The sequence below is a fragment of the Coturnix japonica genome, chromosome Z (assembly GCF_054131305.1).
Source record: "Coturnix japonica strain WE chromosome Z, WE-NBRP24, whole genome shotgun sequence".
Classification (NCBI taxonomy): Eukaryota; Metazoa; Chordata; class Aves; order Galliformes; family Phasianidae; genus Coturnix; species Coturnix japonica.
The window spans coordinates 20,858,981-20,881,630 of record NC_140702.1 but is presented as its reverse complement, the minus strand read 5'-3'; the positions used below and the strand labels follow the sequence as shown (position 1 = coordinate 20,881,630).

General features: G+C 53.7%; 3 protein-coding genes across 3 annotated transcripts; all 3 read left to right on the top strand.

Moving 5' to 3' along the window:
- Nucleotides 1-517: 517 nt before the first annotated feature.
- LOC146753801 (uncharacterized) lies at nt 518-3,040 on the top strand. The gene has a single exon (XM_085529156.1). The coding sequence runs from the start codon at nt 2,030-2,032 to the stop codon at nt 3,038-3,040; it is 1,011 nt and encodes a 336-aa protein (XP_085385282.1). The 5' UTR covers nt 518-2,029.
- Nucleotides 3,041-11,526: 8,486 nt separating this feature from the next.
- On the top strand, nt 11,527-13,353 carry LOC146753800 (uncharacterized). Its single transcript, XM_085528835.1, has one exon. The coding sequence runs from the start codon at nt 12,343-12,345 to the stop codon at nt 13,351-13,353; it is 1,011 nt and encodes a 336-aa protein (XP_085384961.1). The 5' UTR covers nt 11,527-12,342.
- Nucleotides 13,354-16,261: 2,908 nt separating this feature from the next.
- Nucleotides 16,262-18,510, top strand: LOC146753799 (uncharacterized). The gene has a single exon (XM_085528785.1). The coding sequence runs from the start codon at nt 17,500-17,502 to the stop codon at nt 18,508-18,510; it is 1,011 nt and encodes a 336-aa protein (XP_085384911.1). The 5' UTR covers nt 16,262-17,499.
- Nucleotides 18,511-22,650: the final 4,140 nt, after the last annotated feature.

The following is a 22,650-nucleotide window of genomic DNA, read 5'->3' as shown; positions in this document are numbered from 1 at the left end:
GGAGGGGCTCCAGCCCCCTGATCATTTTCGTGGCCCTCCTCTGGACCCTTTCCAAAATCTCCATGTCTTTTTTGTACTGAGGGCTCCACACCTGGACACAGTACTCCAGATGGGGCCTCTCAAGAGCCGAATAGAGTGGGACAATCACCTCCCTATCCCTGCTGACCACCCCTCTCCTGATGGAGCCCAGGATCCCATTTGCTTTCCGGGCTGCCAGAGTGCACTGCTGGCTCATGTTGAGTCTTTCGTCCATTAGGACCCACAGGTCCTTCTCAGCTGAGCTGCTCTCAATGACCACTCCTCCCAGCCTGTACAGGTGCCTGGGGTTCTTCCAGCCCAAGTGCAAAACCTGCACTTTGCCGTGTTGAACCTCATTAGGTTCACCCGAGCCCAGCTTTCCAGCCTGTCGAGGTCCCTCTGAATGGCATCCCTTCCTTCCGCCGTATCGACTGCACCACTCAGCTTGGTGTCGTCAGCAAACTTGCTGAGGGTGCACTCAATTCCCTCATCGATGTCATTAATAAAGATGTTAAAGAGCACCGGTCCCAAGACAGACCATTGGGGGACACTGCTCGTTACTGGCCTCCATTTGGACATAGAGCCATTGACCACCATGCTCTGTTTGCGGCCTTTCAGCCAATTGCTTATCCATCGAGTTGTCCACCCATCAAATCCACCTCCCTCCAATTTGGAGATGAGGATGTGATGGGGGCCCATGTCAAAGGCCTTGCTCAGGTCCAGGTAAATTACATCAGTCACCTTCCCTTCATCCACCAAGGCCGTGACTCCATCATAGAAGGCCACAAGATTAGTTAAGCATGACCTTCCCCTGGTGAAGCCGTGCTGGCTGTCTCGGATCACATGCTCATTCTTTATGTGATCGAGCATGTTCTCCAGGAGGATCTGTTCCATAATCTTCCCAGGCACGGAGGTGAGACTCACCAGCCTGTAGTTCACTGGGTCCTCCCTGCTCCCCTTCTTGTATATGGGAGTGACGTGACCCTTCCTCCAGTCATCCTGGACCTCACCTGACAGCCACAACAGGATCACGTCAGGATCACGGCTCTATAAGGATTTCTCTTTAAAGTTGATGGTTAGTCATGGTCCATGTTATTCCATCTCAATCCAGTCTGAGGGGATTCATGAATTCGACTAATTCCCCCATCCCAGAGGTGGGGTGTGACACTCGGAAAGAAATATATATTCAGAATGGACGATATTTCTGAAAAGCATCAGGATCATGCTTACAGAAGAGGAATGGGAAAGACGGACCAAACATTCCTGAAGCAAGGAGAATGCCAAACCCAATTTCTGTGTAACACACTAGTGAAAAATCACTACAGTTTACTGGTGAAGAAACAGAGGATGTATATAATAGCAGTTGATTTAATCAAAGAAAATAAAAGTTCTATGTATCAATGTCAAATGTAAGGCATAAAAGGTGGACTGGAATGAAAAGGAACCAAATTAGGAACAGGAAACAAAATAACATCTTGAAACTGGGGTGCTGTGAGGCCGGACAGCCCATGGTGATGTCCCCGAGCAACAGGCTGTGACATCACCGGGTGACGGATTGTGACTGCTCAGCCCTCACTGCTCATAGTGGGGTGCGGGCAGAGCCTGGCTCAGTCTGGCTCGTTCCTGGACCCTGCTGAGCAGCTCTGCGAGGCTTGGAGGTTCTTCGAGCAAGGTTTTGGCTGTGCTGTGCTGGGTCGTGCCTGGGGCTGCTTGCAGCATCTCAGTGCCTGACCCACAGCATCGCTTCTGTTTCCCCGGCCCTGCCCAGTGCAGGCAGCTGGGACTCTACTGAGTGCACCCGCAGCAGCGGAGGTGAGTGGTGCGGGGACATGTGGGTCCCTCAGGGCAGTCCTGGGCTTGGCAGGGCTTCCTGCTGAGGACTTTCACACCCTGGGACAGCGAGTGACTGTGGCCTCTCTTCCTCTTGCAGTGAGACACCACCGCTGCAGCTCTGGTGAAGGAGAACAACTGGTCATCCTCAGTTCTCCCAGCCAGCTTCAGCGAGAGGAACATGTCTGCAGGAGAGGAGTGGACATGTTCCATCTGTCGCGATGTGCGACAGGACATGGCCCGTGTGATTCCATGTGATCACACGTTTTGCCTGGGCTGCATCCATCGGTGGGCGAAGATGAGGGACAGCTGCCCGCTGTGCAGGACGGCCATGCGGACCATCCGGGTCTGCGTGCGGGGAGACAATCAGTTCGTGGACTGCATCGTCTCCCCACCTGCAGTGCCGGTGCCCGTCGGCTTCATCACCAGCACCGGCCGCAGAGGCGCTGCAGCATCTGCTCCATTGCCAGCTGTGCAGAGGGATGTGGGAGCAGCGAGAGTGGGTGGCCTCCTGCCCGAGGAGTGGGCAGCACTCTTCAGGGAGAGACGTGACCTCCTCTTCCCAGTGCAGCCCTGGATACAGGACATCTTCTCCCAGATCCAGGAGCTGCCCTGGTGGCAGATCTGTGGGCTGGAGAGCGTGATCCTGGCTCTTCTGTGCCGAGTGGGGCTGAACAGGGATGCCCTGGTGTACCACGCACAGCCCACCCTGGGACCTATCACGGCAGCATTCATGGACGCGCTCATTGAAGTCATCGTGAGCCGGTGCGGCCAGGAGGCCCGGAGGCTGCTGGGCCTCGAAGATGCCAGCGCTGCCCAGGAGCAGGAGCACGAGGACGGGCCCGAAGAGCCCAGTGCTGCCCAGGAGCACGAGGATGGCCCCCCAGCCCCGTCTGGTCCCTCCACATCTCCTCAGGGGACCGTTGCCCCCAGCACCTCTCCCTCCGGCAGCTCCGCGGGTCCCGACGCGGAGGAGCTCCCCGGCACGTCCAGCGGGGCCCTCGGCAGAGGTCCCGGAGAGCCGGGTTCCGAGGCAGCCGGTCCCTCTGAGCAGGGCCGCAGCCGCGGCTCCTCTCGCGGCCGGGGCAGGAATCGCTCGGCTGGGGGATCCCGGCGCCCCACCAAGAGGAGGGCCGGCAGCGCCCAGCGCGCTCCTCTGCCCTGCAAGAGGCGGCGCCACCGGCGCCTCTAAATGGGACTTACACGGCTTAACAATAAAAGATAAAAACACACAAGCACGCGTTGTTCCAGTGTCTGCACGTGAGGGGAGAGGAGAGGAGGGGAGGGAAAGAACGGAATAGAATAGGGGAAAAAGATGAAAAGGAGATAAAACTCTTAGGTTAAAATAAGAACAGCAAAATAGGAAAGAAAAGGAAAAGGGAAAAAATAAAAAAGTGTGGCACCCCACCCACTGACTGATACCCATAGGATATGGAATATCCCGTTGGCTTTTTTTAGGTCAGCTGTCCTGGTTCTGTCTCTTCCCAGGACCCCCAGCTCCTTACTTACTGGGCAGCCTGAGAAGCTGAAACATGCTTGACTCTGTAAAGCACTGCTCTGCAACAACTGAAACACTGGTGTGTAACGAACACTGTTTTCCTAGTATGTCCAAAACACAGCACCACGCCAGCTACAGTGATGTGGTTTAACTCTGTCCCAGTCAAAACCAATGTCCACCCCTTATTCCCTGTCATCTACGTCATTCTCATGTCTCACTCTTCGACAACTGGGTGACCAGACTGGAAGATGAGGGGAAGGCTGTTGGTGTAGTCTACCTAGATTTCAGCAAAGCCTTTGACACAGTGTCTCATGGTGTTCTCCTGGGGAAACTGGCTGCCCATGACCTGGACAGGTCTACCTTTCTTTGGACAAGGAATTGGCTACAGGGCTGTGCCCAGTGGGTAGTGGTTAATGGAGTTAAGACCAGCTGGTGACCCATTACAAGTGGTGTCCCCCGGGGATCAGTACTGGGGCCCATCTTGTTTAACATCTTCATTGATGACCTAGATGAGGGGACTGAGTGTACCCTCAGTAAGTTTGCAGATGACACCAAGCTGGGAGGCAGTTCTGATCTGCCTGAGGGTAGGGAGGCCCTTCAGAGGGATCTGGATAAGCTGGATCACTGGGTTGATCTTGTAGGTCCTTTCCAACCTTGTGATTGTATGGTTCTATGATTCTATGCTAAACACACTGCCAGGGGTCAGGACTCGGTCACTGTCCTTCTTAATTAACTTTTTAAAAATGGGTGCAGTGTTCCATTTTCTTGTCAGTGGGGACTTCTTGGCAGCTTTTTAAGTCTGGTAGAGAGTGGCTTATCAACTCCATCTTTTGATTCCTTATGGACTCTGGGATGGAACTTCTCAGGTCTTGGGGATATGTCCAAAGCTCTGAAAGTGGCCTTATGCTTGATCTTCATAGGATGGGAGGCACTTTGTTTCCCCAGGTGAACGCCAGTGAAAATTGGTCACCTCAGAGTGAGGGACTAGACCAAGTGTACTGTGCGTCTATATAACACCCTGAGAAACTTTTAAGCCACAGGAGAGTACCTGGTGTCACTTCTCTTGATTTGACAGGTGTCCCAGTCCTGGAACTGGGGCAAGAGAAGGCTCCAGAAGTCCAGGCACTGGGACGTATAAATAGGGGTACACACAAGTCTAGGGGAGGCCCCTTCACTCCACACCTGACACCCCCACTGGCAGGTCAGATGCTGGATCCAGAACTGGTGAATTCTCTCCCCCAGCCTTCACCCAACTGTTTTTCTTTCTTTCCTCCTGAAGTTGCTAAGGCAAGGCTTCCCAAAAGCTGTTAAGTAACTCTGGATTTACTTTGATTTCCCATAAAGCTGCATAGCTTAGATAGATATACTTCTGAGTGGCCCAACACTACTGGATCACAGAATCACAGAATGACCTGGGTTGGAAGGGACCTCAAGGATCATGTAGTTCCAACCCCCCTGCCTGGCAGGGCCACCAAACATATGCCTTTACGAGATCAGGTTGCCCAGGGCCCCGTCCAACCTGGTCTTGAACACCTCCAAGGACGGGGCATCCACAACCTCCCTGGGCAGCCTGTTCCAGGGTCTAACCACTCTCCTAGAGAAGAACTTCCCCCTAACATCCAACCTAAATCTTCCCTCTTTTAATTTAAAACCATTTCCCCGTGTCCTGCTATTGTCAGCACTTTCGAGGAGTTTACTCCCCTCCTGAGAGTAAGTTCCCTTCAGGTACTGAAAGGCTGCAATGAGGTCACCCCTCAACCTTCTCTTCTCTAGGCTGAACAAACCCAACTCCCTCAGCCTGTCCTAACAGGGGAGGGGCTCCAGCCCCCTGATCATTTTCGTGGCCCTCCTCTGGACCCTTTCCAAAATCTCCATGTCTTTTTTGTACTGAGGGCTCCACACCTGGACACAGTACTCCAGATGGGGCCTCTCAAGAGCCGAATAGAGTGGGACAATCACCTCCCTATCCCTGCTGACCACCCCTCTCCTGATGGAGCCCAGGATCCCATTTGCTTTCCGGGCTGCCAGAGTGCACTGCTGGCTCATGTTGAGTCTTTCGTCCATTAGGACCCACAGGTCCTTCTCAGCTGAGCTGCTCTCAATGACCACTCCTCCCAGCCTGTACAGGTGCCTGGGGTTCTTCCAGCCCAAGTGCAAAACCTGCACTTTGCCGTGTTGAACCTCATTAGGTTCACCCGAGCCCAGCTTTCCAGCCTGTCGAGGTCCCTCTGAATGGCATCCCTTCCTTCCGCCGTATCGACTGCACCACTCAGCTTGGTGTCGTCAGCAAACTTGCTGAGGGTGCACTCAATTCCCTCATCGATGTCATTAATAAAGATGTTAAAGAGCACCGGTCCCAAGACAGACCATTGGGGGACACTGCTCGTTACTGGCCTCCATTTGGACATAGAGCCATTGACCACCATGCTCTGTTTGCGGCCTTTCAGCCAATTGCTTATCCATCGAGTTGTCCACCCATCAAATCCACCTCCCTCCAATTTGGAGATGAGGATGTGATGGGGGCCCATGTCAAAGGCCTTGCTCAGGTCCAGGTAAATTACATCAGTCACCTTCCCTTCATCCACCAAGGCCGTGACTCCATCATAGAAGGCCACAAGATTAGTTAAGCATGACCTTCCCCTGGTGAAGCCGTGCTGGCTGTCTCGGATCACATGCTCATTCTTTATGTGATCGAGCATGTTCTCCAGGAGGATCTGTTCCATAATCTTCCCAGGCACGGAGGTGAGACTCACCAGCCTGTAGTTCACTGGGTCCTCCCTGCTCCCCTTCTTGTATATGGGAGTGACGTGACCCTTCCTCCAGTCATCCTGGACCTCACCTGACAGCCACAACAGGATCACGTCAGGATCACGGCTCTATAAGGATTTCTCTTTAAAGTTGATGGTTAGTCATGGTCCATGTTATTCCATCTCAATCCAGTCTGAGGGGATTCATGAATTCGACTAATTCCCCCATCCCAGAGGTGGGGTGTGACACTCGGAAAGAAATATATATTCAGAATGGACGATATTTCTGAAAAGCATCAGGATCATGCTTACAGAAGAGGAATGGGAAAGACGGACCAAACATTCCTGAAGCAAGGAGAATGCCAAACCCAATTTCTGTGTAACACACTAGTGAAAAATCACTACAGTTTACTGGTGAAGAAACAGAGGATGTATATAATAGCAGTTGATTTAATCAAAGAAAATAAAAGTTCTATGTATCAATGTCAAATGTAAGGCATAAAAGGTGGACTGGAATGAAAAGGAACCAAATTAGGAACAGGAAACAAAATAACATCTTGAAACTGGGGTGCTGTGAGGCCGGACAGCCCATGGTGATGTCCCCGAGCAACAGGCTGTGACATCACCGGGTGACGGATTGTGACTGCTCAGCCCTCACTGCTCATAGTGGGGTGCGGGCAGAGCCTGGCTCAGTCTGGCTCGTTCCTGGACCCTGCTGAGCAGCTCTGCGAGGCTTGGAGGTTCTTCGAGCAAGGTTTTGGCTGTGCTGTGCTGGGTCGTGCCTGGGGCTGCTTGCAGCATCTCAGTGCCTGACCCACAGCATCGCTTCTGTTTCCCCGGCCCTGCCCAGTGCAGGCAGCTGGGACTCTACTGAGTGCACCCGCAGCAGCGGAGGTGAGTGGTGCGGGGACATGTGGGTCCCTCAGGGCAGTCCTGGGCTTGGCAGGGCTTCCTGCTGAGGACTTTCACACCCTGGGACAGCGAGTGACTGTGGCCTCTCTTCCTCTTGCAGTGAGACACCACCGCTGCAGCTCTGGTGAAGGAGAACAACTGGTCATCCTCAGTTCTCCCAGCCAGCTTCAGCGAGAGGAACATGTCTGCAGGAGAGGAGTGGACATGTTCCATCTGTCGCGATGTGCGACAGGACATGGCCCGTGTGATTCCATGTGATCACACGTTTTGCCTGGGCTGCATCCATCGGTGGGCGAAGATGAGGGACAGCTGCCCGCTGTGCAGGACGGCCATGCGGACCATCCGGGTCTGCGTGCGGGGAGACAATCAGTTCGTGGACTGCATCGTCTCCCCACCTGCAGTGCCGGTGCCCGTCGGCTTCATCACCAGCACCGGCCGCAGAGGCGCTGCAGCATCTGCTCCATTGCCAGCTGTGCAGAGGGATGTGGGAGCAGCGAGAGTGGGTGGCCTCCTGCCCGAGGAGTGGGCAGCACTCTTCAGGGAGAGACGTGACCTCCTCTTCCCAGTGCAGCCCTGGATACAGGACATCTTCTCCCAGATCCAGGAGCTGCCCTGGTGGCAGATCTGTGGGCTGGAGAGCGTGATCCTGGCTCTTCTGTGCCGAGTGGGGCTGAACAGGGATGCCCTGGTGTACCACGCACAGCCCACCCTGGGACCTATCACGGCAGCATTCATGGACGCGCTCATTGAAGTCATCGTGAGCCGGTGCGGCCAGGAGGCCCGGAGGCTGCTGGGCCTCGAAGATGCCAGCGCTGCCCAGGAGCAGGAGCACGAGGACGGGCCCGAAGAGCCCAGTGCTGCCCAGGAGCACGAGGATGGCCCCCCAGCCCCGTCTGGTCCCTCCACATCTCCTCAGGGGACCGTTGCCCCCAGCACCTCTCCCTCCGGCAGCTCCGCGGGTCCCGACGCGGAGGAGCTCCCCGGCACGTCCAGCGGGGCCCTCGGCAGAGGTCCCGGAGAGCCGGGTTCCGAGGCAGCCGGTCCCTCTGAGCAGGGCTGCAGCCGCGGCTCCTCTCGCGGCCGGGGCAGGAATCGCTCGGCTGGGGGATCCCGGCGCCCCACCAAGAGGAGGGCCGGCAGCGCCCAGCGCGCTCCTCTGCCCTGCAAGAGGCGGCGCCACCGGCGCCTCTAAATGGGACTTACACGGCTTAACAATAAAAGATAAAAACACACAAGCACGCGTTGTTCCAGTGTCTGCACGTGAGGGGAGAGGAGAGGAGGGGAGGGAAAGAACGGAATAGAATAGGGGAAAAAGATGAAAAGGAGATAAAACTCTTAGGTTAAAATAAGAACAGCAAAATAGGAAAGAAAAGGAAAAGGGAAAAAATAAAAAAGTGTGGCACCCCACCCACTGACTGATACCCATAGGATATGGAATATCCCGTTGGCTTTTTTTAGGTCAGCTGTCCTGGTTCTGTCTCTTCCCAGGACCCCCAGCTCCTTACTTACTGGGCAGCCTGAGAAGCTGAAACATGCTTGACTCTGTAAAGCACTGCTCTGCAACAACTGAAACACTGGTGTGTAACGAACACTGTTTTCCTAGTATGTCCAAAACACAGCACCACGCCAGCTACAGTGATGTGGTTTAACTCTGTCCCAGTCAAAACCAATGTCCACCCCTTATTCCCTGTCATCTACGTCATTCTCATGTCTCACTCTTCGACAACTGGGTGACCAGACTGGAAGATGAGGGGAAGGCTGTTGGTGTAGTCTACCTAGATTTCAGCAAAGCCTTTGACACAGTGTCTCATGGTGTTCTCCTAGGGAAACTGGCTGCCCATGACCTGGACAGGTCTACCTTTCTTTGGACAAGGAATTGGCTACAGGGCTGTGCCCAGTGGGTAGTGGTTAATGGAGTTAAGACCAGCTGGTGACCCATTACAAGTGGTGTCCCCCGGGGATCAGTACTGGGGCCCATCTTGTTTAACATCTTCATTGATGACCTAGATGAGGGGACTGAGTGTACCCTCAGTAAGTTTGCAGATGACACCAAGCTGGGAGGCAGTTCTGATCTGCCTGAGGGTAGGGAGGCCCTTCAGAGGGATCTGGATAAGCCGGATCACTGGGTTGATCTTGTAGGTCCTTTCCAACCTTGTGATTGTATGGTTCTATGATTCTATGCTAAACACACTGCCAGGGGTCAGGACTCGGTCACTGTCCTTCTTAATTAACTTTTTAAAAATGGGTGCAGTGTTCCATTTTCTTGTCAGTGGGGACTTCTTGGCAGCTTTTTAAGTCTGGTAGAGAGTGGCTTATCAACTCCATCTTTTGATTCCTTATGGACTCTGGGATGGAACTTCTCAGGTCTTGGGGATATGTCCAAAGCTCTGAAAGTGGCCTTATGCTTGATCTTCATAGGATGGGAGGCACTTTGTTTCCCCAGGTGAACGCCAGTGAAAATTGGTCACCTCAGAGTGAGGGACTAGACCAAGTGTACTGTGCGTCTATATAACACCCTGAGAAACGTTTAAGCCACAGGAGAGTGCCTGGTGTCACTTCTCTTGATTTGACAGGTGTCCCAGTCCTGGAACTGGGGCAAGAGAAGGCTCCAGAAGTCCAGGCACTGGGACGTATAAATAGGGGTACACACAAGTCTAGGGGAGGCCCCTTCACTCCACACCTGACACCCCCACTGGCAGGTCAGATGCTGGATCCAGAACTGGTGAATTCTCTCCCCCAGCCTTCACCCAACTGTTTTTCTTTCTTTCCTCCTGAAGTTGCTAAGGCAAGGCTTCCCAAAAGCTGTTAAGTAACTCTGGATTTACTTTGATTTCCCATAAAGCTGCATAGCTTAGATAGATATACTTCTGAGTGGCCCAACACTACTGGATCACAGAATCACAGAATGACCCGGGTTGGAAGGGACCTCAAGGATCATGTAGTTCCAAACCCCTGCCTGGCAGGGCCACCAAACATATGCCTTTACGAGATCAGGTTGCCCAGGGCCCCGTCCAACCTGGTCTTGAACACCTCCAAGGACGGGGCATCCACAACCTCCCTGGGCAGCCTGTTCCAGGGTCTAACCACTCTCCTAGAGAAGAACTTCCCCCTAACATCCAACCTAAATCTTCCCTCTTTTAATTTAAAACCATTTCCCCGTGTCCTGCTATTGTCAGCACTTTCGAGGAGTTTACTCCCCTCCTGAGAGTAAGTTCCCTTCAGGTACTGAAAGGCTGCAATGAGGTCACCCCTCAACCTTCTCTTCTCTAGGCTGAACAAACCCAACTCCCTCAGCCTGTCCTAACAGGGGAGGGGCTCCAGCCCCCTGATCATTTTCGTGGCCCTCCTCTGGACCCTTTCCAAAATCTCCATGTCTTTTTTGTACTGAGGGCTCCACACCTGGACACAGTACTCCAGATGGGGCCTCTCAAGAGCCGAATAGAGTGGGACAATCACCTCCCTATCCCTGCTGACCACCCCTCTCCTGATGGAGCCCAGGATCCCATTTGCTTTCCGGGCTGCCAGAGTGGACTGCTGGCTCATGTTGAGTCTTTCGTCCATCAGGACCCACAGGTCCTTCTCAGCTGAGCTGCTCTCAATGACCACTCCTCCCAGCCTGTACAGGTGCCTGGGGTTCTTCCAGCCCAAGTGCAAAACCTGCACTTTGCCGTGTTGAACCTCATTAGGTTCACCCGAGCCCAGCTTTCCAGCCTGTCGAGGTCCCTCTGAATGGCATCCCTTCCTTCCGCCATATCGACTGCACCACTCAGCTTGGTGTCGTCAGCAAACTTGCTGAGGGTGCACTCAATTCCCTCATCGATGTCATTAATAAAGATGTTAAAGAGCACCGGTCCCAAGACAGACCATTGGGGGACACTGCTCGTTACTGGCCTCCATTTGGACATAGAGCCATTGACCACCATGCTCTGTTTGCGGCCTTTCAGCCAATTGCTTATCCATCGAGTTGTCCACCCATCAAATCCACCTCCCTCCAATTTGGAGATGAGGATGTGATGGGGGCCCATGTCAAAGGCCTTGCTCAGGTCCAGGTAAATTACATCAGTCACCTTCCCTTCATCCACCAAGGCCGTGACTCCATCATAGAAGGCCACAAGATTAGTTAAGCATGACCTTCCCCTGGTGAAGCCGTGCTGGCTGTCTCGGATCACATGCACATTCTTTATGTGATCGAGCATGTTCTCCAGGAGGATCTGTTCCATAATCTTCCCAGGCACGGAGGTGAGACTCACCAGCCTGTAGTTCACTGGGTCCTCCCTGCTCCCCTTCTTGTATATGGGAGTGACGTGACCCTTCCTCCAGTCATCCTGGACCTCACCTGACAGCCACAACAGGATCACATCAGGATCACGGCTCTATAAGGATTTCTCTTTAAAGTTGATGGTTAGTCATGGTCCATGTTATTCCATCTCAATCCAGTCTGAGGGGATTCATGAATTCGACTAATTCCCCCATCCCAGAGGTGGGGTGTGACACTCGGAAAGAAATATGTATTCAGAATGGACGATATTTCTGAAAAGCATCAGGATCATGCTTACAGAAGAGGAATGGGAAAGACGGACCAAACATTCCTGAAGCAAGGAGAATGCCAAACCCAATTTCTGTGTAACACACTAGTGAAAAATCACTACAGTTTACTGGTGAAGAAACAGAGGATGTATATAATAGCAGTTGATTTAATCAAAGAAAATAAAAGTTCTATGTATCAATGTCAAATGTAAGGCATAAAAGGTGGACTGGAATGAAAAGGAACCAAATTAGGAACAGGAAACAAAATAACATCTTGAAACTGGGGTGCTGTGAGGCCGGACAGCCCATGGTGATGTCCCCGAGCAACAGGCTGTGACATCACCGGGTGACGGATTGTGACTGCTCAGCCCTCACTGCTCATAGTGGGGTGCGGGCAGAGCCTGGCTCAGTCTGGCTCGTTCCTGGACCCTGCTGAGCAGCTCTGCGAGGCTTGGAGGTTCTTCGAGCAAGGTTTTGGCTGTGCTGTGCTGGGTCGTGCCTGGGGCTGCTTGCAGCATCTCAGTGCCTGACCCACAGCATCGCTTCTGTTTCCCCGGCCCTGCCCAGTGCAGGCAGCTGGGACTCTACTGAGTGCACCCGCAGCAGCGGAGGTGAGTGGTGCGGGGACATGTGGGTCCCTCAGGGCAGTCCTGGGCTTGGCAGGGCTTCCTGCTGAGGACTTTCACACCCTGGGACAGCGAGTGACTGTGGCCTCTCTTCCTCTTGCAGTGAGACACCACCGCTGCAGCTCTGGTGAAGGAGAACAACTGGTCATCCTCAGTTCTCCCAGCCAGCTTCAGCGAGAGGAACATGTCTGCAGGAGAGGAGTGGACATGTTCCATCTGTCGCGATGTGCGACAGGACATGGCCCGTGTGATTCCATGTGATCACACGTTTTGCCTGGGCTGCATCCATCGGTGGGCGAAGATGAGGGACAGCTGCCCGCTGTGCAGGACGGCCATGCGGACCATCCGGGTCTGCGTGCGGGGAGACAATCAGTTCGTGGACTGCATCGTCTCCCCACCTGCAGTGCCGGTGCCCGTCGGCTTCATCACCAGCACCGGCCGCAGAGGCGCTGCAGCATCTGCTCCATTGCCAGCTGTGCAGAGGGATGTGGGAGCAGCGAGAGTGGGTGGCCTCCTGCCCGAGGAGTGGGCAGCACTCTTCAGGGAGAGACGTGACCTCCTCTTCCCAGTGCAGCCCTGGATACAGGACATCTTCTCCCAGATCCAGGAGCTGCCCTGGTGGCAGATCTGTGGGCTGGAGAGCGTGATCCTGGCTCTTCTGTGCCGAGTGGGGCTGAACAGGGATGCCCTGGTGTACCACGCACAGCCCACCCTGGGACCTATCACGGCAGCATTCATGGACGCGCTCATTGAAGTCATCGTGAGCCGGTGCGGCCAGGAGGCCCGGAGGCTGCTGGGCCTCGAAGATGCCAGCGCTGCCCAGGAGCAGGAGCACGAGGACGGGCCCGAAGAGCCCAGTGCTGCCCAGGAGCACGAGGATGGCCCCCCAGCCCCGTCTGGTCCCTCCACATCTCCTCAGGGGACCGTTGCCCCCAGCACCTCTCCCTCCGGCAGCTCCGCGGGTCCCGACGCGGAGGAGCTCCCCGGCACGTCCAGCGGGGCCCTCGGCAGAGGTCCCGGAGAGCCGGGTTCCGAGGCAGCCGGTCCCTCTGAGCAGGGCCGCAGCCGCGGCTCCTCTCGCGGCCGGGGCAGGAATCGCTCGGCTGGGGGATCCCGGCGCCCCACCAAGAGGAGGGCCGGCAGCGCCCAGCGCGCTCCTCTGCCCTGCAAGAGGCGGCGCCACCGGCGCCTCTAAATGGGACTTACACGGCTTAACAATAAAAGATAAAAACACACAAGCACGCGTTGTTCCAGTGTCTGCACGTGAGGGGAGAGGAGAGGAGGGGAGGGAAAGAACGGAATAGAATAGGGGAAAAAGATGAAAAGGAGATAAAACTCTTAGGTTAAAATAAGAACAGCAAAATAGGAAAGAAAAGAAAAAGGGAAAAAATAAAAAAGTGTGGCACCCCACCCACTGACTGATACCCATAGGATATGGAATATCCCGTTGGCTTTTTTTAGGTCAGCTGTCCTGGTTCTGTCTCTTCCCAGGACCCCCAGCTCCTTACTTACTGGGCAGCCTGAGAAGCTGAAACATGCTTGACTCTGTAAAGCACTGCTCTGCAACAACTGAAACACTGGTGTGTAACGAACACTGTTTTCCTAGTATGTCCAAAACACAGCACCACGCCAGCTACAGTGATGTGGTTTAACTCTGTCCCAGTCAAAACCAATGTCCACCCCTTATTCCCTGTCATCTACGTCATTCTCATGTCTCACTCTTCGACAACTGGGTGACCAGACTGGAAGATGAGGGGAAGGCTGTTGGTGTAGTCTACCTAGATTTCAGCAAAGCCTTTGACACAGTGTCTCATGGTGTTCTCCTGGGGAAACTGGCTGCCCATGACCTGGACAGGTCTACCTTTCTTTGGACAAGGAATTGGCTACAGGGCTGTGCCCAGTGGGTAGTGGTTAATGGAGTTAAGACCAGCTGGTGACCCATTACAAGTGGTGTCCCCCGGGGATCAGTACTGGGGCCCATCTTGTTTAACATCTTCATTGATGACCTAGATGAGGGGACTGAGTGTACCCTCAGTAAGTTTGCAGATGACACCAAGCTGGGAGGCAGTTCTGATCTGCCTGAGGGTAGGGAGGCCCTTCAGAGGGATCTGGATAAGCCGGATCACTGGGTTGATCTTGTAGGTCCTTTCCAACCTTGTGATTGTATGGTTCTATGATTCTATGCTAAACACACTGCCAGGGGTCAGGACTCGGTCACTGTCCTTCTTAATTAACTTTTTAAAAATGGGTGCAGTGTTCCATTTTCTTGTCAGTGGGGACTTCTTGGCAGCTTTTTAAGTCTGGTAGAGAGTGGCTTATCAACTCCATCTTTTGATTCCTTATGGACTCTGGGATGGAACTTCTCAGGTCTTGGGGATATGTCCAAAGCTCTGAAAGTGGCCTTATGCTTGATCTTCATAGGATGGGAGGCACTTTGTTTCCCCAGGTGAACGCCAGTGAAAATTGGTCACCTCAGAGTGAGGGACTAGACCAAGTGTACTGTGCGTCTATATAACACCCTGAGAAACTTTTAAGCCACAGGAGAGTACCTGGTGTCACTTCTCTTGATTTGACAGGTGTCCCAGTCCTGGAACTGGGGCAAGAGAAGGCTCCAGAAGTCCAGGCACTGGGACGTATAAATAGGGGTACACACAAGTCTAGGGGAGGCCCCTTCACTCCACACCTGACACCCCCACTGGCAGGTCAGATGCTGGATCCAGAACTGGTGAATTCTCTCCCCCAGCCTTCACCCAACTGTTTTTCTTTCTTTCCTCCTGAAGTTGCTAAGGCAAGGCTTCCCAAAAGCTGTTAAGTAACTCTGGATTTACTTTGATTTCCCATAAAGCTGCATAGCTTAGATAGATATACTTCTGAGTGGCCCAACACTACTGGATCACAGAATCACAGAATGACCCGGGTTGGAAGGGACCTCAAGGATCATGTAGTTCCAACCCCCCTGCCTGGCAGGGCCACCAAACATATGCCTTTACGAGATCAGGTTGCCCAGGGCCCCGTCCAACCTGGTCTTGAACACCTCCAAGGACGGGGCATCCACAACCTCCCTGGGCAGCCTGTTCCAGGGTCTAACCACTCTCCTAGAGAAGAACTTCCCCCTAACATCCAACCTAAATCTTCCCTCTTTTAATTTAAAACCATTTCCCCGTGTCCTGCTATTGTCAGCACTTTCGAGGAGTTTACTCCCCTCCTGAGAGTAAGTTCCCTTCAGGTACTGAAAGGCTGCAATGAGGTCACCCCTCAACCTTCTCTTCTCTAGGCTGAACAAACCCAACTCCCTCAGCCTGTCCTAACAGGGGAGGGGCTCCAGCCCCCTGATCATTTTCGTGGCCCTCCTCTGGACCCTTTCCAAAATCTCCATGTCTTTTTTGTACTGAGGGCTCCACACCTGGACACAGTACTCCAGATGGGGCCTCTCAAGAGCCGAATAGAGTGGGACAATCACCTCCCTATCCCTGCTGACCACCCCTCTCCTGATGGAGCCCAGGATCCCATTTGCTTTCCGGGCTGCCAGAGTGCACTGCTGGCTCATGTTGAGTCTTTCGTCCATTAGGACCCACAGGTCCTTCTCAGCTGAGCTGCTCTCAATGACCACTCCTCCCAGCCTGTACAGGTGCCTGGGGTTCTTCCAGCCCAAGTGCAAAACCTGCACTTTGCCGTGTTGAACCTCATTAGGTTCACCCGAGCCCAGCTTTCCAGCCTGTCGAGGTCCCTCTGAATGGCATCCCTTCCTTCCGCCGTATCGACTGCACCACTCAGCTTGGTGTCGTCAGCAAACTTGCTGAGGGTGCACTCAATTCCCTCATCGATGTCATTAATAAAGATGTTAAAGAGCACCGGTCCCAAGACAGACCATTGGGGGACACTGCTCGTTACTGGCCTCCATTTGGACATAGAGCCATTGACCACCATGCTCTGTTTGCGGCCTTTCAGCCAATTGCTTATCCATCAAGTTGTCCACCCATCAAATCCACCTCCCTCCAATTTGGAGATGAGGATGTGATGGGGGCCCATGTCAAAGGCCTTGCTCAGGTCCACGTAAATTACATCAGTCACCTTCCCTTCATCCACCAAGGCCGTGACTCCATCATAGAAGGCCACAAGATTAGTTAAGCATGACCTTCCCCTGGTGAAGCCGTGCTGGCTGTCTCGGATCACATGCTCATTCTTTATGTGATCGAGCATGTTCTCCAGGAGGATCTGTTCCATAATCTTCCCAGGCACGGAGGTGAGACTCACCAGCCTGTAGTTCACTGGGTCCTCCCTGCTCCCCTTCTTGTATATGGGAGTGACGTGACCCTTCCTCCAGTCATCCTGGACCTCACCTGACAGCCACAACAGGATCACGTCAGGATCACGGCTCTATAAGGATTTCTCTTTAAAGTTGATGGTTAGTCATGGTCCATGTTATTCCATCTCAATCCAGTCTGAGGGGATTCATGAATTCGACTAATTCCCCCATCCCAGAGGTGGGGTGTGACACTCGGAAAGAAATATATATTCAGAATGGACGATATTTCTGAAAAGCATCAGGATCATGCTTACAGAAGAGGAATGGGAAAGACGGACCAAACATTCCTGAAGCAAGGAGAATGCCAAACCCAATTTCTGTGTAACACACTAGTGAAAAATCACTACAGTTTACTGGTGAAGAAACAGAGGATGTATATAATAGCAGTTGATTTAATCAAAGAAAATAAAAGTTCTATGTATCAATGTCAAATGTAAGGCATAAAAGGTGGACTGGAATGAAAAGGAACCAAATTAGGAACAGGAAACAAAATAACATCTTGAAACTGGGGTGCTGTGAGGCCGGACAGCCCATGGTGATGTCCCCGAGCAACAGGCTGTGACATCACCGGGTGACGGATTGTGACTGCTCAGCCCTCACTGCTCATAGTGGGGTGCGGGCAGAGCCTGGCTCAGTCTGGCTCGTTCCTGGACCCTGCTGAGCAGCTCTGCGAGGCTTGGAGGTTCTTCGAGCAAGGTTTTGGCTGTGCTGTGCTGGGTCGTGCCTGGGGCTGCTTGCAGCATCTCAGTGCCTGACCCACAGCATCGCTTCTGTTTCCCCGGCCCTGCCCAGTGCAGGCAGCTGGGACTCTACTGAGTGCACCCGCAGCAGCGGAGGTGAGTGGTGCGGGGACATGTGGGTCCCTCAGGGCAGTCCTGGGCTTGGCAGGGCTTCCTGCTGAGGACTTTCACACCCTGGGACAGCGAGTGACTGTGGCCTCTCTTCCTCTTGCAGTGAGACACCACCGCTGCAGCTCTGGTGAAGGAGAACAACTGGTCATCCTCAGTTCTCCCAGCCAGCTTCAGCGAGAGGAACATGTCTGCAGGAGAGGAGTGGACATGTTCCATCTGTCGCGATGTGCGACAGGACATGGCCCGTGTGATTCCATGTGATCACACGTTTTGCCTGGGCTGCATCCATCGGTGGGCGAAGATGAGGGACAGCTGCCCGCTGTGCAGGACGGCCATGCGGACCATCCGGGTCTGCGTGCGGGGAGACAATCAGTTCGTGGACTGCATCGTCTCCCCACCTGCAGTGCCGGTGCCCGTCGGCTTCATCACCAGCACCGGCCGCAGAGGCGCTGCAGCATCTGCTCCATTGCCAGCTGTGCAGAGGGATGTGGGAGCAGCGAGAGTGGGTGGCCTCCTGCCCGAGGAGTGGGCAGCACTCTTCAGGGAGAGACGTGACCTCCTCTTCCCAGTGCAGCCCTGGATACAGGACATCTTCTCCCAGATCCAGGAGCTGCCCTGGTGGCAGATCTGTGGGCTGGAGAGCGTGATCCTGGCTCTTCTGTGCCGAGTGGGGCTGAACAGGGATGCCCTGGTGTACCACGCACAGCCCACCCTGGGACCTATCACGGCAGCATTCATGGACGCGCTCATTGAAGTCATCGTGAGCCGGTGCGGCCAGGAGGCCCGGAGGCTGCTGGGCCTCGAAGATGCCAGCGCTGCCCAGGAGCAGGAGCACGAGGACGGGCCCGAAGAGCCCAGTGCTGCCCAGGAGCACGAGGATGGCCCCCCAGCCCCGTCTGGTCCCTCCACATCTCCTCAGGGGACCGTTGCCCCCAGCACCTCTCCCTCCGGCAGCTCCGCGGGTCCCGACGCGGAGGAGCTCCCCGGCACGTCCAGCGGGGCCCTCGGCAGAGGTCCCGGAGAGCCGGGTTCCGAGGCAGCCGGTCCCTCTGAGCAGGGCCGCAGCCGCGGCTCCTCTCGCGGCCGGGGCAGGAATCGCTCGGCTGGGGGATCCCGGCGCCCCACCAAGAGGAGGGCCGGCAGCGCCCAGCGCGCTCCTCTGCCCTGCAAGAGGCGGCGCCACCGGCGCCTCTAAATGGGACTTACACGGCTTAACAATAAAAGATAAAAACACACAAGCACGCGTTGTTCCAGTGTCTGCACGTGAGGGGAGAGGAGAGGAGGGGAGGGAAAGAACGGAATAGAATAGGGGAAAAAGATGAAAAGGAGATAAAACTCTTAGGTTAAAATAAGAACAGCAAAATAGGAAAGAAAAGGAAAAGGGAAAAAATAAAAAAGTGTGGCACCCCACCCACTGACTGATACCCATAGGATATGGAATATCCCGTTGGCTTTTTTTAGGTCAGCTGTCCTGGTTCTGTCTCTTCCCAGGACCCCCAGCTCCTTACTTACTGGGCAGCCTGAGAAGCTGAAACATGCTTGACTCTGTAAAGCACTGCTCTGCAACAACTGAAACACTGGTGTGTAATGAACACTGTTTTCCTAGTATGTCCAAAACACAGCACCACGCCAGCTACAGTGATGTGGTTTAACTCTGTCCCAGTCAAAACCAATGTCCACCCCTTATTCCCTGTCATCTACGTCATTCTCATGTCTCACTCTTCGACAACTGGGTGACCAGACTGGAAGATGAGGGGAAGGCTGTTGGTGTAGTCTACCTAGATTTCAGCAAAGCCTTTGACACAGTGTCTCATGGTGTTCTCCTGGGGAAACTGGCTGCCCATGACCTGGACAGGTCTACCTTTCTTTGGACAAGGAATTGGCTACAGGGCTGTGCCCAGTGGGTAGTGGTTAATGGAGTTAAGACCAGCTGGTGACCCATTACAAGTGGTGTCCCCCGGGGATCAGTACTGGGGCCCATCTTGTTTAACATCTTCATTGATGACCTAGATGAGGGGCCTGAGTGTACCCTCAGTAAGTTTGCAGATGACACCAAGCTGGGAGGCAGTTCTGATCTGCCTGAGGGTAGGGAGGCCCTTCAGAGGGATCTGGATAAGCCGGATCACTGGGTTGATCTTGTAGGTCCTTTCCAACCTTGTGATTGTATGGTTCTATGATTCTATGCTAAACACACTGCCAGGGGTCAGGACTCGGTCACTGTCCTTCTTAATTAACTTTTTAAAAATGGGTGCAGTGTTCCATTTTCTTGTCAGTGGGGACTTCTTGGCAGCTTTTTAAGTCTGGTAGAGAGTGGCTTATCAACTCCATCTTTTGATTCCTTATGGACTCTGGGATGGAACTTCTCAGGTCTTGGGGATATGTCCAAAGCTCTGAAAGTGGCCTTATGCTTGATCTTCATAGGATGGGAGGCACTTTGTTTCCCCAGGTGAACGCCAGTGAAAATTGGTCACCTCAGAGTGAGGGACTAGACCAAGTGTACTGTGCGTCTATATAACACCCTGAGAAACTTTTAAGCCACAGGAGAGTACCTGGTGTCACTTCTCTTGATTTGACAGGTGTCCCAGTCCTGGAACTGGGGCAAGAGAAGGCTCCAGAAGTCCAGGCACTGGGACGTATAAATAGGGGTACACACAAGTCTAGGGGAGGCCCCTTCACTCCACACCTGACACCCCCACTGGCAGGTCAGATGCTGGATCCAGAACTGGTGAATTCTCTCCCCCAGCCTTCACCCAACTGTTTTTCTTTCTTTCCTCCTGAAGTTGCTAAGGCAAGGCTTCCCAAAAGCTGTTAAGTAACTCTGGATTTACTTTGATTTCCCATAAAGCTGCATAGCTTAGATAGATATACTTCTGAGTGGCCCAACACTACTGGATCACAGAATCACAGAATGACCCGGGTTGGAAGGGACCTCAAGGATCATGTAGTTCCAATCCCCCTGCCTGGCAGGGCCACCAAACATATGCCTTTACGAGATCAGGTTGCCCAGGGCCCCGTCCAACCTGGTCTTGAACACCTCCAAGGACGGGGCATCCACAACCTCCCTGGGCAGCCTGTTCCAGGGTCTAACCACTCTCCTAGAGAAGAACTTCCCCCTAACATCCAACCTAAATCTTCCCTCTTTTAATTTAAAACCATTTCCCCGTGTCCTGCTATTGTCAGCACTTTCGAGGAGTTTACTCCCCTCCTGAGAGTAAGTTCCCTTCAGGTACTGAAAGGCTGCAATGAGGTCACCCCTCAACCTTCTCTTCTCTAGGCTGAACAAACCCAACTCCCTCAGCCTGTCCTAACAGGGGAGGGGCTCCAGCCCCCTGATCATTTTCGTGGCCCTCCTCTGGACCCTTTCCAAAATCTCCATGTCTTTTTTGTACTGAGGGCTCCACACCTGGACACAGTACTCCAGATGGGGCCTCTCAAGAGCCGAATAGAGTGGGACAATCACCTCCCTATCCCTGCTGACCACCCCTCTCCTGATGGAGCCCAGGATCCCATTTGCTTTCCGGGCTGCCAGAGTGCACTGCTGGCTCATGTTGAGTCTTTCGTCCATTAGGACCCACAGGTCCTTCTCAGCTGAGCTGCTCTCAATGACCACTCCTCCCAGCCTGTACAGGTGCCTGGGGTTCTTCCAGCCCAAGTGCAAAACCTGCACTTTGCCGTGTTGAACCTCATTAGGTTCACCCGAGCCCAGCTTTCCAGCCTGTCGAGGTCCCTCTGAATGGCATCCCTTCCTTCCGCCGTATCGACTGCACCACTCAGCTTGGTGTCGTCAGCAAACTTGCTGAGGGTGCACTCAATTCCCTCATCGATGTCATTAATAAAGATGTTAAAGAGCACCGGTCCCAAGACAGACCATTGGGGGACACTGCTCGTTACTGGCCTCCATTTGGACATAGAGCCATTGACCACCATGCTCTGTTTGCGGCCTTTCAGCCAATTGCTTATCCATCGAGTTGTCCACCCATCAAATCCACCTCCCTCCAATTTGGAGATGAGGATGTGATGGGGGCCCATGTCAAAGGCCTTGCTCAGGTCCAGGTAAATTACATCAGTCACCTTCCCTTCATCCACCAAGGCCGTGACTCCATCATAGAAGGCCACAAGATTAGTTAAGCATGACCTTCCCCTGGTGAAGCCGTGCTGGCTGTCTCGGATCACATGCTCATTCTTTATGTGATCGAGCATGTTCTCCAGGAGGATCTGTTCCATAATCTTCCCAGGCACGGAGGTGAGACTCACCAGCCTGTAGTTCACTGGGTCCTCCCTGCTCCCCTTCTTGTATATGGGAGTGACGTGACCCTTCCTCCAGTCATCCTGGACCTCACCTGACAGCCACAACAGGATCACGTCAGGATCACGGCTCTATAAGGATTTCTCTTTAAAGTTGATGGTTAGTCATGGTCCATGTTATTCCATCTCAATCCAGTCTGAGGGGATTCATGAATTCGACTAATTCCCCCATCCCAGAGGTGGGGTGTGACACTCGGAAAGAAATATATATTCAGAATGGACGATATTTCTGAAAAGCATCAGGATCATGCTTACAGAAGAGGAATGGGAAAGACGGACCAAACATTCCTGAAGCAAGGAGAATGCCAAACCCAATTTCTGTGTAACACACTAGTGAAAAATCACTACAGTTTACTGGTGAAGAAACAGAGGATGTATATAATAGCAGTTGATTTAATCAAAGAAAATAAAAGTTCTATGTATCAATGTCAAATGTAAGGCATAAAAGGTGGACTGGAATGAAAAGGAACCAAATTAGGAACAGGAAACAAAATAACATCTTGAAACTGGGGTGCTGTGAGGCCGGACAGCCCATGGTGATGTCCCCGAGCAACAGGCTGTGACATCACCGGGTGACGGATTGTGACTGCTCAGCCCTCACTGCTCATAGTGGGGTGCGGGCAGAGCCTGGCTCAGTCTGGCTCGTTCCTGGACCCTGCTGAGCAGCTCTGCGAGGCTTGGAGGTTCTTCGAGCAAGGTTTTGGCTGTGCTGTGCTGGGTCGTGCCTGGGGCTGCTTGCAGCATCTCAGTGCCTGACCCACAGCATCGCTTCTGTTTCCCCGGCCCTGCCCAGTGCAGGCAGCTGGGACTCTACTGAGTGCACCCGCAGCAGCGGAGGTGAGTGGTGCGGGGACATGTGGGTCCCTCAGGGCAGTCCTGGGCTTGGCAGGGCTTCCTGCTGAGGACTTTCACACCCTGGGACAGCGAGTGACTGTGGCCTCTCTTCCTCTTGCAGTGAGACACCACCGCTGCAGCTCTGGTGAAGGAGAACAACTGGTCATCCTCAGTTCTCCCAGCCAGCTTCAGCGAG